The sequence below is a fragment of the Penicillium angulare genome, assembly GCF_028827245.1.
Source record: "Penicillium angulare strain IBT 27051 chromosome Unknown utg000004l_segment0_segment0, whole genome shotgun sequence".
Classification (NCBI taxonomy): domain Eukaryota; kingdom Fungi; phylum Ascomycota; class Eurotiomycetes; order Eurotiales; family Aspergillaceae; genus Penicillium; species Penicillium angulare.
This window is the reverse complement of record NW_026623163.1, coordinates 2,124,007-2,139,817: the sequence shown is the minus strand read 5'-3', so window position 1 is coordinate 2,139,817 and position 15,811 is coordinate 2,124,007. Positions and strand designations below refer to the sequence as shown.

Sequence of the window (15,811 nt, the reverse complement as noted above, 5' to 3'; positions counted from 1 at the left end):
GTGTATAGACCGAGTCCGGACGCTCAAAACTCCTCCGCGGTACTCCGTCGCAGACTCGAATAAACTTTTCACTTCTTTCATACGACCACCAGGCCGGATTTTCCGAGGCGTGGAGCATTTGGAATTATTTTTTCGCCCCAGAAGAAACAAAGAGGATGAAATTCGTTTGATTTATTTTGGATTTAATTTATCTTCGAAAACCAAAATAAAAAGAAACTAAATAAATTCCCATCCACTCGGTACCATGGACTAAGTATGCAGCAAGCGAGCTACATCCCGAGGTCTGAGGTCTGCAACTAGCAACTTGCGAAATGACGATGATCTTTTTTTTGCCTGAGCTGTTGCCTCCATTCGACTAGTAAATCAGATGGAGAAGAAAAGGTGCTTGGATCTCGAACGGAGTAAAAGCCTCGCAAGCTCGCGGGATCGACGCTCGTCCGGGCAAGGGGGGGGGGAAGTGCTGACGCTTTGCGGAGTTTGTGCCCGGGGAAGTTCACGGGAGGTTTTATTGGCTGTATTGAGGAGCTTCGTCTTTTTCTTTGGCAAGTCAAGCGGGTCATTGAATCTGGGCTCGAGCTGCCAAGAAGGTAGTGATCGACAGTCGGCCGCGATGACATCAGTTCAGGTTGAAGGGGCTCTGGTCAGATTTAATGAAGGTGATTTGTGTCCGAGAGACTGGGGACTGTCTAAATCGCATGGTTGATACAGTTTGGAGGTATTTCTTTCTTCCAATGGTTCCTTAAGGTGAGGCCTTGAACTTGAATGTGGTGGTTCTGATGTCCAGGTTCAAACAACAGGTTGGAAATACACGTCTAGACTTGTGTAAGCATGTATATACTTCAACGTTTGAATAAAAACTATAAAATTGCATGTGCGTCGGGGGGAAAACGTTAGAATGAACAGAGAAAAAGCCCATATGCCTGTTCAACCAAGCCTTTGGTCATCAAGAAACAAACACAAACAGTCCAGTTCAAAATAGAAAAAAAAATCGAAAAGGGCTCAGCACGATACGCGGAGTAGCCATGCTACCACTTCCACTTTACATATCCGATAAGATCTATCGTGTATGCAGCATGCTTCGACTGCATATTCCGGTCCACAGACAGATTGAGCCTCTCAAGGAGAGATGACAGAGCATCCCGATCCAGCTCATCGTTATCAGGCTCCGGCGTATACTCAGCAGGAACATCCTGGTCCCGGAAGAACAAGTCATTGATCATAGAGGACCACCGACTCTTTGGATTGTGTAGGACCGGTTTCATGGCGAAATACCGATCAGGGAACACACCATGCAAAAACTCCGGCCATTCGTCCGCGGGAGGTCCTTCCATTTCTGACCGAAAGTTGAGATGAAATTCGCCCCATTTACGGACTCGACTGCTGCCAAACGCGAAGGAGCGTAAACAAGGAAGATTCGACCCGAATTTCTCAAACCAGTGGGCCCATCGAGAATGGTTGATTTCGTATGGGGTCGACTCAATTCGCCGCCCTCCTCATGCAAGAACAAGACGGCCTTGTCTTCCGATGTCTCATAATCTGTTATTTGACGGCTATATAGAATAGCGCAGTCGTCTAACTTGATCGACCCGAGCGTTTTGGCATGCAAGAGGATCCAGTTGAAAGACTCATCGCAAGTGAAGATGTTGCCGCGTAATTCTAAGCTCTTCAGATTAGGCAGGAAAGGTAGATTGAGACCTTTCTCGTGCCGGGACGGTCCTGGTTTGTATGTCATGTCATACATATACAGCCCATAGCAATGGATCGACAATTCCCTCAGCGTGTCCTGCAATGGCACAATCCAGTGCGTCGGAGACTCCAGAACCTCGCTGCCGATTGAAGGAATGTAGGGAGGAGGGTATTCAAAACGAGGAACCACAGGTGTTTCCTAGATATTAATTAGACGAATGTTTTAAAATATGCAAGTATGGATATCATACCTCGTATTTGATCGGCCAAACGCCCGAGCCAACAAGCTCCAGCTTGAGCTTTTTGAGACCGTGTCTCTTGAGTTCCCGTTTTGAGTAGCGATCATGGATATAATCGCCAGCACGCCACCTTGCAAAAGCTTCATCGGAATCCACTCCTGCAATCAGAGGGCACTTCACACGGGTTCTCGGAAGATGTGCAACGGACTTTGGAAGGCAATCTCTTTCCGGATCATAATCTGCGGGCGGCTCTGGGTCCGCCGGCCAAATGATCGCCCTTTCTGGCTCTTCCGCTACGATGTCATCGCCGGGCAAGCTTGCAAAAGAAGGCAAAGTCTTGAATGTTAAAGACTCCAAGTTTGGCAGGGCCTTCAGGAAATGAAAGACCTCTTCCAGCACGAGATCAATATGCTTCTCATGCTGCTCCCACGTGCAGCGTCCGCGTCCCAGGCCTTTGGGAGGCCGAATATGGATGGTCAGTCGCTTGAGACACGTCAGATAAATGACATGTTCCCTCATTAGTTGGTACATGGAGTTGATATTGTTCATTTCAAGAGCGGTTGATTTTTCCCATCCACCCTAACAGAGGAGAAAAAAAGTTAGTCGTGTCCGAGTTAAGTCCAATGAATGTTGTTGTAGAATCTACCCCGAGATCTGTTCGCATTGAGTGAGGATTGAAGTGAAGTGTGCGTTACATACCGGGATATTGGGATACTCGACGACGAGTGCCCTTATCTTCCTTTCGGCCTCCTCGTCCTCACCATTGATTGCCCCCCAAAGCTCGTTCTGCTTCTCCCTTGAGCGATCCAAGAAGAAGATCTGTTCGTGGAGAATTTCCGTGGCTGCAACACAAAAGGAGGAGCTGAGGAGACGTAAGTTGAGGAGGTCTTGGATCTCCAAATCAGGGATGAATTTCCTGATCATTCGTGCGATCTCAAGGGGGATTTTGATAGGGATGCCAGGACGGGATTTGCGCAACTCGACCTCGGACTGAGTCAACTCGTGTCGTGTTTCTTTGACATCGGGTTCCGGTTCTTTGGGATCGAGTTCGTAGAAATAGTCCCCAGTTCTACGCCATTGGTAGTAATGCTCGAGGTTTTGGAAAACCGGTTCCACGTAAGGGAAACACGAAGACATCGTGACGGGTGGTGAGAACTCAAAGGTCGGAAAAGAGGATCACAAGAGATGTGGCTGGTCTCAGGCGATCAAAGAGGGATACAGCTGATCCCACGAGGTAGAAGAAGAATATGTCACAAGATATGACTGGTCTCAAGAGAGTGAAGAGGTTAAGGAGATGAACGGTGACAGAGGATCCAAAGGGCAGAACTACAAGCCGGGCTTCTAAAGTCAAGAGTTGAAAGTCCAAACTCAGGTTCCAACGTCGGGATCACAGAGAAAATGGAGAAAGGAGATGAATAACGGAAGGAGAACAAGATGAAGTCTTGAAGGAAGCTTGCAGAGTGTTGAACTTCGTGCAAAGTTGCAAGGTTCTGTCAGCAGGCTTGGGATGGGAGACTTGGAAGATGAGGGAAGAGTTGAAGAGGGGGAAGAAGGAAATGAAGGAAGGGAACCCTTTTATAACCAGGGTGACGACTTATAACCAGACACTAATCGGGAACTGTCAGTGACATGGGTAAGGTCAGTGACATGCCAGTGGGTAATGATCAGTGACATGGGACGGTGATACGGGTTGGTTTGCATGAACTTCTCATGTGAAGTTTGTAGGGCACATATCACGGAAGCTATGAAGCCAACTTAACAGGCACTGAGCTTCTATAAGCTCAAACAGGTAGGATGTATAAATTTCTTTCTAATTGGGTTGAATCAGTCAAAGTTAACCTAGCATCAACTCACATGGATGAACTTCTGCATGAATGAATTCTCGGGCAGGCCTAAGGCCCTAAGGTACGTGAAGTAAAGAAGAGCCGTGTGTTCCTGGGGCTCTACAAAGCCCTCACCCAATACGTCTATGAGAAGATTAGATACTTAAGCCCCACTTTTAATTTACTTACAGAGCATGGTGGATGCACTCATGATACAGAATTCGGGAATGGAAGTTGAGAGAGAAGATCGATCTAATATTTGCTGTTGAAGCGGGAAGAGAACATATGCAACTATGGACATAAAATGCAGTTATTTATGTCGTCAGATAAAAAAGTGACACTATTCAATAATAGTAGCAGGATGACCATTCAAACCAGAGTTTCCACGCTTACTCTCCAGGATAGGAACTCGGATGGCACTTTGATCGCCGACAGGAGCGGGGTTTGGTGAAGAACCCGGTGTCTGCTCACCCTTGTTCTGGCGCTGGATGAGCCCGTTGGTGATTCCGAGGACGGAGTCGACGATAACTGCGTCAATGCCTTCGGCAACTTGGTACTAGTGGAGGTTAGTAAAGAGGTGCAAAAGGAGATTCAAATAAGTGAAACGAGGTATGAGGGGAGTATAGGGTATAAGAGGGAGGCGGGCATTAACTTACGTCGACGCTGACACCATCGTTGTTCAGTGCACCGTAAGAGACGCAGACGAGGCCTGATTCCTTGACAATGCGAACAAGGCGAGGGCATAGAACAAGAGGTTCAGCCTGGCTGACGATACCGAGGAGGTTCCAGCGGGAAGCGAAACGAACAGCCTCCTGGAGACTGCTTGCTCTGATGTCACCGACAGGTGAAGCACCGGCATCAGTAAGGAAGAGCACGGGGATAGAGGGTTGCTTGAAGGATAGAAGGAGACAGATATCGGGGTTGAAGCTGGAGAACAACATATCACGACCATCGCCCAAGTCATAGACCTTTGTCAGGATGGTGTCGACGAAGGAGTTCAGTTCAACGGCGTATGTATCCATTTCTTCCTCCTCGCTCTCGTGGAGCATGGGATATTCTAGCGATCAGGTTAGATCGTCTATGTAGCTGTTCTTTAGAGGGCGGTTGAAACTCACTCAGTTCGATATTGAACCCGACAGGTGTGGGGATTTTCTTAAACAGTTCCTCCAATGTGGCGAAGGGAGCTTGGATATGTTCGCCGCGGGTGTTACCCTTGAATCCCTTCTTCTTGAAATCACGCGTGTGTTTGATCTTCTCGGTTAACTCGGCTGGATCGTACTCGGAGCCGCCGACGGACATTGAGCGCTGACGGGGTGGGAGTCCTGCGTCGCCCTGGAAGTCGACGGCATATGGCAAGACACTGCGGTGTCGACCTTTGCCGAGTTCTAGGAACTGGTCGAGTGTGAGGGTGTGTACAGGGGCATCGATGCCCGTCTCGCTGACGAGGAAATCGTGGTAAATGACAGGTACGTGGTCCTTTGTAAGCTGCACGTCGAATTCGACGTAGGAGGCGCCCAGATTGGCCGCAGCAATGAATGATTGAATGGTGTTCTCACCCAGTTGAAGGGAGTTTCGGCTAGCCATGTTCTTTCCTAGGCCACGGTGGCCAATGACCATGGTAGAGCTCATGGAGCGCCAGTAAGTCTGATTGCCGGTAATGGACATGTTGGGGTGTTTGAAAGGAGTGATCACCAGGAAGTTAAAGGTGACGGATCCAATAACATCTAGAGTGTTAGCGGCAACGATAGGAACGGTGGAGTCTCCCTTCAGGTTGATTCGCTGCGAACCAACGGTCTGCTTGATGCTAGAAAGAAGTGCAACACCGCGACCAACAATTTGATCCTTTGAGCCCGCATAGGTAGGCACAAGGTCGAAAAGCAAACGGACCTTGCTGGGATCACTAGAGTGAAAAACGATTGGCTCGGTTGAAATGTTATCCTGGACCGGCAAATCGATCACCTCCGGCTCTCCATGGGCGCTGCTGGCAGTAACGACCAAAGACAAGGCAGTGTCCAGTTGAGTGGCATGGGCGTCCTCCATGGGAATGCGGTCCAGGTTGACGGTCTCCAGGGGCCTGCGCATATCCATGGTTCCAAGACTAACCAGGATCATGGACTCGTCGGTGAGATATCGGTGTCCAAAGGTCTTGATAGGTTCAGTAGTATTCCGCATTCCGTTGCCTCCCGAGGTAGGTCCAGAGACATTTGATCGCCGGTCGGCCATGGAGGACTGGGCAGGTGGCGACGAAGACGGAGGAGGGCTATGGGATGAAACTGACAGTGAAGGCTCAACCGCAGGAGGACCAGGGTTTACCTCGGCCAGACACCGTGCGATATCAAGATGGCCACGCAACGCGGCGTGCTCCTTAGCGGTCCAACCAGACGAATCGAATCGTTCCAAATCAGCACCAGCATCAACCAATAGCTTGGCCACGTTCAAGTTACCATCCACACATGCGATGAAGAGCGGGGTCCAGGCATAGGTGTTTTCCGCCAGCTCTGTGTTGGCCTTTTGATAACCGGTACCGTCAAGAAGAATCTGAGCACACTCATCATGTCCAAATCGAGCTGCAACGTGCAAGGCAGTTTCACCCTGCTCATCTTGGTAATTGATGTCAACACCAGCGTCGACCAGAAGGTGGACAATATCCACGAAATTAGCCTTGGTTGCCAGAGCCAGAACGGCGCTGGATTTGTGAATTTGCCTGCGGATCTGATTTTCCTTTTCGGTGGAAGGATCTTGGTCACTTTCGGATTCTAAAAGGCACCGTGTAGTCTTTGGATGACCACCGACCACACTGAGATGCAAAGGAGCCCAGCCATCATTGTCTTGCCACAGTGTGCCGTCAATTCCCTCGCTCATATCGAACATTTCCCAGGCTTTGAGATGCTCAATAATCACTTCGCAGACAACCTTGAAGCCATACTGAGCCGCATAATGCAATGGAGTGCGACCGGAGAGATCCTTGGCCATCAAAGCCTCCCGTTGATTCGGGCGAAGCTCATCAAGCAAGTGCTGCAGAACCACTACAGTTGGATCTTCACGACCAAGCTGCTGAGGCATGTGCTCCTCCTTCACCACCGAGCGCGGGGGCTGCAGAGTCGGAGGTGCAGCCGGTGTAATAAAGCGAGAAGTTTCCAAGGGAAAGTCCAGCACCATTGACGCAGCTGCTTCGGAATCAGTAGTTGGCAGTTCACGTCCAATAGAAATAACCAGACGATGAAGGCAGTTACGCCGATTGATATCATCGTCTTCTTCAAGGGTATCGACACGTTTAATAAGCTCTGTCAAGCAAGAACGCGAACGATGCAAAATAGCGCGCTGGATAAGGGTTTTCAACACCCTGGGGAAGATACCCTCGCCCGCCTCATCGGAGGCATTTTTCAGAACCTCAAGCAATTCCAACAAAACATGGACATCATCCTTTCTCAAGGCATCATCCACATCTGTCAAAACACTACGAGGAAGATTGAGGAAAGGTCTCGCAGCACCCCGTTTCAGTGAAAGACCAGAGTGGGTCGAGCTAGCATCATCCGCCAGCTTCTCCTCCGCCTTAGACTGATCCGTAATCACAGCCATCCAGGCATTGATGCGTTCCTGGGACTTGATGGCCCGCGCATTAGAAGCGAACGGAGCCGGATCAACCTTCGTCTCTAGGTAGCTCTTCTGAGCCTGAGCGCCGAGCTTCTTGTCCAACTTCTTGGTAATCTTCACGAATCCACGACGATTGACTTCCCCATACCATTGTAAGCGGCGAAGGTGGTAGCGCAGGTCTAGTAGGGCTTCGCGGAGATCATGTCGGTCCTCCGGCTCCAAAGGATGAACACCCTCCATGGAATAGCCATATCGATCCTCCAACAATTTCAGTCGGCGCGCATAGTCGGCATACTTCTTGTTGTAGAAGTAATCGACATCCTCAACATTTCGATCGAGATTGTAGAAGAAACCTATACCAACAGGCCAAAGAAAAGGTGCATCCAGTTAGAAGGCTGCGCTGTACAACATGGGGGAAAGTATAAGGATCATCCTTACCAGCCAAATCCGCCTCTTGTCCCGCCTTAACCTGCTCGGTCGCTGACTTGATGAGCTTCTTCAATGCTTTGTACTTGATGTAAGAGGCGCTCCATTCAGGAACAGTGAATTGGGTCAAATTGCGCCCAAATTTCATCTTGAACAGAATATGTATGTGTTTCCTCTGCAATTAGAAAGTTGACTCCTTTCCAAATTGTAAATCTCACGATGTTCTGTTTCTCCACCGCTTCTTTTCTTGGATTGTTCTTTTTCTAGGTCTGTGATTTGCCACCCGAGGCACCCGAATCCCCCACCACGAAATTAAGGGTCGATGCGTTCAAGGTCCAACCTGGATTGTCACGAAGGAAAAGTGATCAGGTGAGCGGACGCACACAGGGAAGAGATAATGACGCCATGAGGTAGAAAAGGGTGGGAGATATTGGGTAATAAGGTAAAGAAATGAAGAAGGTCAAGCTTGGTTAAGCTCAGTAAAGGCAAGAAACTGTACCTCTGGTTTTTTTTACTCTGGGGCAATGAAGCGGTGAGAATTGGGAAACTCAAAGAGAAACGGAGGCAAGGAATGGAGAGGAGGAAGAAGAGGTCAACAACTAAGAATTCAATAGGAAGCCCACGAGGCAGGGAGAAAGATGATGGAAGAGGGAGAGCAAAGAATTGAGATCGAACGGGTTCAACGTGTGCGTGCGGACGAAGCGGTGATTTGTCGATCCGCGGGGTTGAGCTCCATGGTTCCAAGGATGCTACTTATAGATAGCAGAGAGAACATCACTGTTTTGGCCCCATCGTCAATTTCCAACAAGGTTCAATAGGGTCTAACCCAAATATCTTCTTTATTTCTTTCTTTTTCTTTCTTTTCTTCCTTTCTCCACGATTTCATGATCTCGTGATCTCTCCGGATACATCACTCGGGTAACTCATAACTCCCTGGTCGCAGAGGAATTTGGCCAAAGACCAGGATCCCTGGATCAATCCTCTTCAAGACCAATCACCACCGCTGAAAGAGAATCAAGCAGCATGGCTGAGGTCATCTGACTAGACATCTGGGACGCCACGGCCTCCGGTCGGTAGTCGGCGCTTGGTATTAGTATTAATATCCGATAGTGCTGGTGCTGATATGGTTTGATTTGGGTCTAGGGAGCCAATAGTAACATCTTATGATTGGTCTTTCGTCATCCATGTCTTGCCCAACATTCTTCATGGTTGGCACATACTCCAGACGATCTCTAGATCCACGTCAAGTTGGAGAGATGTCAAAGGGAGAAATGGTGATGCAGAAGAGAGGGGGACAAGAGCCGATGCAGGAGGGATCTGCCCATTTCTGCCCAAAGAACATGACTTGTGACTTCCCCGGGAAACACGTCTAGGCCACACTACTAGTACTATATACAGAGTAAAGAATATCATTGATAGCCCTGGCTGGGTTCATACTTCATATTCTATCGCTATAGCAAATACAAATACCCAATACTTGGTCATAAATCTTTCTGCGCCATTCCAGGAGAATACTCATAAACGCCACAATTCCCGAATGCCCGAAAGAGAAACAGGCGAACCCCAGATGAAAAGAAAAACACTAGTAACAAAAGAAGAAAAATGAAGCAAAAAGGTGAAAATAAAAAACCTCAAATCAAATCGCTAAACCGGCCATGTGCTCATGAAGGGACATAAAAAAGATATTCAATATCAATACCTGGCATTGGCATGGGGAAAAAAAGAAGAAGAATCAAACTCCACTGCATGTCGTGTTCCCCAAAATCCACATCATAATCCACCGAACACTCCTCTTAAAAAGCCATACTCAAAGCCACTGGGTTTCCAATGGAATGGATAAATGCAAAAGATAGTCAAGACAAGCAATTACTGGTGCTCAACCAGCGATTTCAATGCCTCCACTGCGGACTGTAACACCGCCGGGTTGGATGTTTTCTTAATACAAGCGGTCAAGATTTCGATACCACCCGCGGTACGGACGGCTTCCTTGGCGCGCGACCCGATGTCACCAGATGCGCAGCTTAGGTTGCGCAAACACACCGCTCCCCGGTGGAGAAGAGCATCATCACCCTCTTGGCATAATCCCAAGAGCAAAGCCACTCCTCGCGGACGGTCCAACACCGCTGCAATGGCAGCATCGTACTCCGTCAGCATGGCGATCGCTCCACCAGCTGCACGACGAGTCGCAATGTCATCCACATCAGTCAGAGCAAGAAGAATGTGCAATCGCTGACCAGCGCGTTTGGATCCGTCTGCAAATTTGACAACTCCGGACTCGCAGGTCATCAAATTGCATACTAATTCGCACACAGCCCGCTGCACACGTGGATTGCTGGATAAGAGGAGGTCCTCTATAGCTGTCCAGCCCTCTCGTACAGTTAGCTCGGCCGGTGTCTCATCGTGAGGATAGGAGGCAAGATTGGTCAGGGCGAGCAAACTTTCAAACACTGCGAGCAGGTCACGGGGCTGGTCTGAAGAGAAAGAGGCGGTCTCAGGTGAAGTAAGAAGAGATAACAATGGGCGCACAGCAGATGTGACTTGGGGAAATCCGGAAGACGGGAATACGTGTGAAGGATCGACTGAGACAAGAATTCGGGCCAAAGCATGGGAGGCGTTGTGTGTTGTCTCAGTGACCACGATTGAATTGCCCTGCTTTGGAATAGACATGCCAAGTAATAGTTTGACCGCACCTTGCTGGGCCATGATACCGCGTGACTTTTGGCGCCGGGCTAGGGAGAGTAAGATCTGAGCAGTGAGACCATGGATTGAAAGCATGGCAAGCCGGCCACATTCCACCAACAGGCTCATGGCGCCTGCATCGATAACGGCACCGCAGCGAGCAAGCACGGCATCTTCTTCCTCGCGAGAATCAGGGGGAGCTCGAGCCTTACCAGTAGACGCGTCGGCATAATCTTTCAGTTGGGACATCTTCTTTTGCTCCTCCGACAAGTTGGGGAGGAATTTAGTGATGTTTAAAATGACCATCAAGCCACCATAGAGAACGGAGGAGTCGGTTGTGTGCTTTTTCAATGCGCTGATCAGGTCGCGCAAAAACGAAGGGTCTTGGGCTAATTGCTCCTTGACGGACGGCTTGACAGACGAGTAAGCCAAGCCCTCAATGGCGTGAGAAATGTTCGCAGTCTTATTTCCTGACATCAGTCCTTTGAACCGTTGTACTAGGTCAGACACACCATCATCTTCGACCTGGGCCTTACCGTTCTCGGCAGAAGGCTGAATTGCTTCCGATGCTCCAATCTTCGCAAGGATCACTGCCGCCAATTCGGATCCCTCATCGCTTCCATTCGTGAGGGTGTGAGATAACCATTCGGAGAATTTCTTAGATACAGCTTCACGGCAAGGGCGACTGATGCACGCAGCGTTCAACAGTTCAAGCACAGAGACCTCCACCCTCTTGCGCTTCGCATCACGAGTTGCTAACGGTGTCACCGCGTCCATGAATTCCTCGGACAAGAAGACATTGGCTGCAGCCGTAGGCACGACAGGGAAAACAGCTGACACAGCGGAGAAAGCAACGACGTAGTCATCCAAGCGTCCTTTGCCAATCATAGCGGCGATTAGCTTCGAGAATTGTTTCTCGCCCTTCTCGCCTGCAACTTCAAGATATTTCGCTGTGGCCAATGTAGCCTGGCTGCGAAGTTCCAAGGGTAGCCGGTTATCGAGGGAGGTCAGAATGACTTCGAACCCTTCATCGTCGACTAGATGTTTAAGACTCTCGCCATCAACTGCAAGTAGCCTAGCAATTCCTTTCAAGGATCGACCATCTAAATCGTGGCCCGATTCCATCAGTTTAGCGAGGAACAATTGAAACAGTTCACTCTCGCAATGTGCTCTTGTATCCTCCGAAGGCCAAACGCTAGGGTCCAAGACCACTGTGTCCAGACACACCGCCGCTCCATCACCTCGGTCGTAAATTTCATCGAAAAAAGTCGTTACGGAAATTTGTAGTTGATTCGAAAAGTGCTGGCGAACACTGGTATTCTGGCGAACGAGTCCGGAGATAATTTCGTCCTGAAGTTCGGAGAGAGCATGAGCCCGTTGACCGAGTAGAAGTTTCAGTGATTCCAATGCAATAGTCTCCGGTGGCTTCAAGCCATCCGTGCGCAGGTAAGCTGCAGCTTCCTTCCCGGCGGACTCATCCTGATGGACGGTGTAACGTCGACAGAGATCTAGTAGTTGGTGGTCATTCTCTTCCTCCTGTTGAATTTTGAGGAAAGCCGCTTTCACATCGGGATTCTCGGGGGCGATCGAGAGTGCTTCGCGTAAATTCCGTGATGCCGCCTAAAACAACGTATATTTAGATTAGATGATTGCTTGCGCCTCGGGGGATTTGCTGCAGATTGCGCTCCTGCTCTTCCAGTGACTGCATTACGTACCTCTCGGTGACCAGCGTCGACCAACTCGACAGCCTCCCGTGCCAGGTGAACAGCGCGCTCTTCGCCGGTTGCTGAGACCATTGCAGGGTTGCTGAGGAGCAGCACGCTGCGAGGACAAGATGGATTTAAAACTGGTGTAGATGGAATTTTTTCAAAGGGTGGCGACCGTTGAAACCGACTCCAGAAAAAAAAAGAACGATCACTTATTTTTTCTCTTCGGGGAGCGGGAGTGCGGGAGAGCGGGAGGGGTGTGGAATAGAAGGCGGAGGAGAGGGAAAGGTGGTGGACTCTTGTATTTGACTTCCCACAGCTTGTTCAATGCCACGTACGCCGAGAATCAGAAGAAATGGGCGGTTTCAGGAGAAAAAAGCAATAGGAAAAATGAATGAAACACAAAATAGGGCCAAGAGGCTCTTGGGGAGTCTTGGAAGTATGAGCTGCAGGAGAGAGACTACGATTACCGTGATGACTATGTCTCCCCCCTCTCTCTGTCTCTCCAGCGCGTATCAATTCCGTTTCCCTCACCCAATCCCCATTATCAATCGCCCCGATAAGACCCAACCACGTCTCTCCCCTCCATCACGTTGACTGATAATGCAGGTCAGCTTACAAGGCGTTTTCTAGAATTAAATTAAATCTTTATATATAACGTTCAACAAAATTATTGGTTTCTTTGAATTAAAAAAAGAAAGAAAAAAGATTACCCGTCGATCTCCTCAGGTGTAGTACTCCATACTCCCCGGTTTGATTCCCCCTCCGTTCCCCATCTCCTCCCAACAGGATGAGCTTAACGCGGTACAAGGTCCAAGGTCTGAGCGCCGAGTATGTGGAACGCGTCTCGTTTGCTTTCATTCAATTTTGATTCGAGGACTATCCCGCCGCCGAGTCAGTATCTTCTATTCAGCGTAGCTAACTATTTACTCTCCACTTGCCGTGATAGGTCCAATGGCTATTGGAACAAGGACTAGTGGGTGGGTGGCCCCGGCGCCGAGTTTAGCAAACTATTTAGCTGACGGGGTCGGAAAGGACGAATAGGGAAACCCTTCCGCTTCAATTAAACCAACTTCCAAGAATTATTGGACGAGTTTCTTTTGCCCTTCTACGCGCCAAATACTGCACGGAGTAGATACCCATATACTGCAAACCGGCGAAGTGCGGAGCCGAAACCTCTAAGATCCTCCGGAATCGGAACCGGACGCCGACTATAGTATGCCTGATGTACATCACATCTAGGGTCGAGCTCTCGCGCCGATCATAACATCATCTCAGTAAGAATCGAGGCTGAATTGCCAAGAGAGCTGGCCAAGAGAACTAGCCCGGATCGATTGGGCCAAATAAAGTATTATTTTAACTCGACAAGATCATTTATGACATAGCACAGGACGGAATTGGATGATCTTCACGCCCTGTTGATTCGAAATATGCAGTGTGTCTTCAACCTTGGAAGCCTAACTTGAAATCGCCAAGTACTTTATCCGCTACCCGCAACCTGAACTACTAGTTTTATCCCCTACTGCCACTTGGCAAGCCAATAAGATAGTCTACGAATCGATGTAACACTTGTTGCACTTCAAAATCCTGACAACCCATTAAAGGGCGAATCCTTCATATCCCCAATGGTTCATGCAAAAATAATCATAATCCCACGCTCTCCTGTTGCCCCCACTAAGACGCTATACATAGGCGGACCCTTGATATTCGGCATGATTGTTGCTCCGCCGGCAAAAGGGGCCCATATTTATTCACCAATAACAACCCCTATACTCGTCCGGCAATGAATTCCTCCATATTTCCTATGCTACTATCCGTATCGTCAAATGAATTCGACCGACTAGAGTAGATGCTTCGAGCGTTTTTATCAATCAACCTCGGCTCACACATCTTGAAGGGTTTTTCTACCACTAGAATCAAGTAGACATCTTCTCACCTCTACCGTTACTGGATCGTGGGCCAAAAGCATAGTCGCCATGTTATCCCTCAACATTCCATCCTATTCAAAACCATCAGGATACCAGCTTTCCGAGCTCCCCAAGCCAGAAATCAGCAGTGCAAATGAAGTTATCGTCAAGGTTCATGCCGCGAGTATCAATCCTATCGATGTCAAGAGGGCAAGCGGAGACCTCAAAGCAGTGGTGAAAGACAGGTGTGTCTCATTGAACTTTCTTCTTCTACACTCTACTCCATTACTGACATAACAAACATAGCTTTCCGTTCAAAATTGGCTACGATGTTTCTGGCGTAATTGCCGAGACTGGGGAAGACGTTACCAAATTTCAGGTCGGAGATGCAGTCTATATCAGGTTACCTGAGATTAATCGAGGTACGCATGAAGCTCGGAACAATCAAATCCCTCAATACTAACTTGTAGTAGGATCATGCAGCGAATTTGTGAAATGTGCTGAAGATCAGATTGGGCTGAAGCCCCCTGCGCTATCTTTCGAAGAAGCAGCCTCGATTCCTTTAGCGGGCATGACTGCTATTCAGGCCCTCAGCAAATACGGCGATCTCACCGGAAAGACTGTGTTCGTACCTGCTGGATGTAAGAACTGATCTGATCTGATATGATCTTCTATCGGTGCTTGGGATATTTTGCTAACAAGATTCCAGTAAGTGGAACTGGTCTCTTTGCTTGTCAACTCGCAAAACATGTATTCCATGCAGGCAAAATAATCACCACGGTCTCAACAGCCAAAGTCCCCAAAATCAAGGAGCTTCTAGGCGAAGGCACAGTTGATGAAAGTAAGACGATCCACCTTTCATCATTCAATCGCAAAAATTATTAGTTACTAACAATTAACCCAGTTATCGACTACACAAAATCCGACCCAAGAGATGTTATCGAAAAAGGCTCCGTGGATTTCCTTTTTGACACGGTCGGTCTTGCAATGCAGTATCTCTGTCTCATGAAGCCCAAATCAGGCCACATCGTATCAGTCTCCACCACACCTTCAGCAGAGGTAATGCAGAATTCATCATTGATGAGAATGGACAACAAACCCACTATCCCGATACCTGTTCGAATTGTCTTGAATCTGATGGATTCTGTGCGCAATTTCAGAGCAAGTCGCTATGGGGTTCGGTATGAGTATATGATTCTGGAATCGAGTGGGACTTGTTTGGACGAATTGAGGTCATATGTTGAAGAGGGAAAAGTGAAGACTGTTGTGGGGAGTACTGCTGAGCTTCGTGACTTGGATGCTGTGCGGAAGGGTTGTCAGGTTATTTTTGATGGGGCTGGTGGTCTTGGGAAGTTCGTTATCAAGGTTTCTGAGTGAGGGCACTTCTTAATGTTGCCTTTAGGGAGAAACTGTTGTGCATGGAGGCTTTTTGTAATTTTATTTTCATGGGCGAAATAAGTGCTTAATTCAATTTTATTATGTACCGAGTAGGATGGTTCTTGAGACTTTGAAAATGTAAAATCTCGTAGTTGACATGACTAACGTCATTCTAATGCTTGGTGTTTGACGAGTTAGACAGAAAAAAAAAAGGATTGCTCACGGGGAGGATCGAACTCCCGACATCCCAGAGGCATGAATGTTCCGGTTAAGGAAATCAAACATAAGCTATTTAATTTGTCAGCATTGTCGCAAAAGATGGTTTGGCGGCGAAATTTACCTGGACGCGTTAACCACTTCGCTACGCAAGCAAG

At 48.5% G+C, this 15,811-nt stretch overlaps 4 protein-coding genes across 4 annotated transcripts; 1 reads left to right on the top strand and 3 right to left on the bottom strand.

Annotated features, from left to right (window-relative positions):
• Positions 1-1,258: 1,258 nt before the first annotated feature.
• Positions 1,259-3,062, bottom strand: N7478_004742 (uncharacterized protein; the record flags this gene model as incomplete). Its single annotated transcript, XM_056920956.1, has 3 exons — positions 1,259-1,885; positions 1,938-2,504; positions 2,625-3,062. 3 exons carry the CDS (start codon positions 3,060-3,062, stop codon positions 1,259-1,261), a joined length of 1,632 nt encoding a protein of 543 aa, XP_056778993.1.
• Positions 3,063-4,088: 1,026 nt separating this feature from the next.
• Positions 4,089-7,916, bottom strand: N7478_004741 (glycerophosphocholine phosphodiesterase; the record flags this gene model as incomplete). The annotated part of the gene is made up of 4 exons (XM_056920955.1): positions 4,089-4,304; positions 4,405-4,805; positions 4,864-7,695; positions 7,781-7,916. 4 exons carry the CDS (start codon positions 7,914-7,916, stop codon positions 4,089-4,091), a joined length of 3,585 nt encoding a protein of 1,194 aa, XP_056778992.1.
• Positions 7,917-9,634: 1,718 nt separating this feature from the next.
• On the bottom strand, positions 9,635-12,243 carry N7478_004740 (UNC45-central domain-containing protein; the record flags this gene model as incomplete). The annotated part of the gene is made up of 2 exons (XM_056920954.1): positions 9,635-12,067; positions 12,163-12,243. 2 exons carry the CDS (start codon positions 12,241-12,243, stop codon positions 9,635-9,637), a joined length of 2,514 nt encoding a protein of 837 aa, XP_056778991.1.
• A 1,886-nt stretch (positions 12,244-14,129) lies between these two features.
• N7478_004739 (NADP-dependent oxidoreductase) lies at positions 14,130-15,437 on the top strand (the record flags this gene model as incomplete). The annotated part of the gene is made up of 5 exons (XM_056920953.1): positions 14,130-14,305; positions 14,367-14,482; positions 14,534-14,701; positions 14,770-14,901; positions 14,965-15,437. 5 exons carry the CDS (start codon positions 14,130-14,132, stop codon positions 15,435-15,437), a joined length of 1,065 nt encoding a protein of 354 aa, XP_056778990.1.
• Positions 15,438-15,811: the final 374 nt, after the last annotated feature.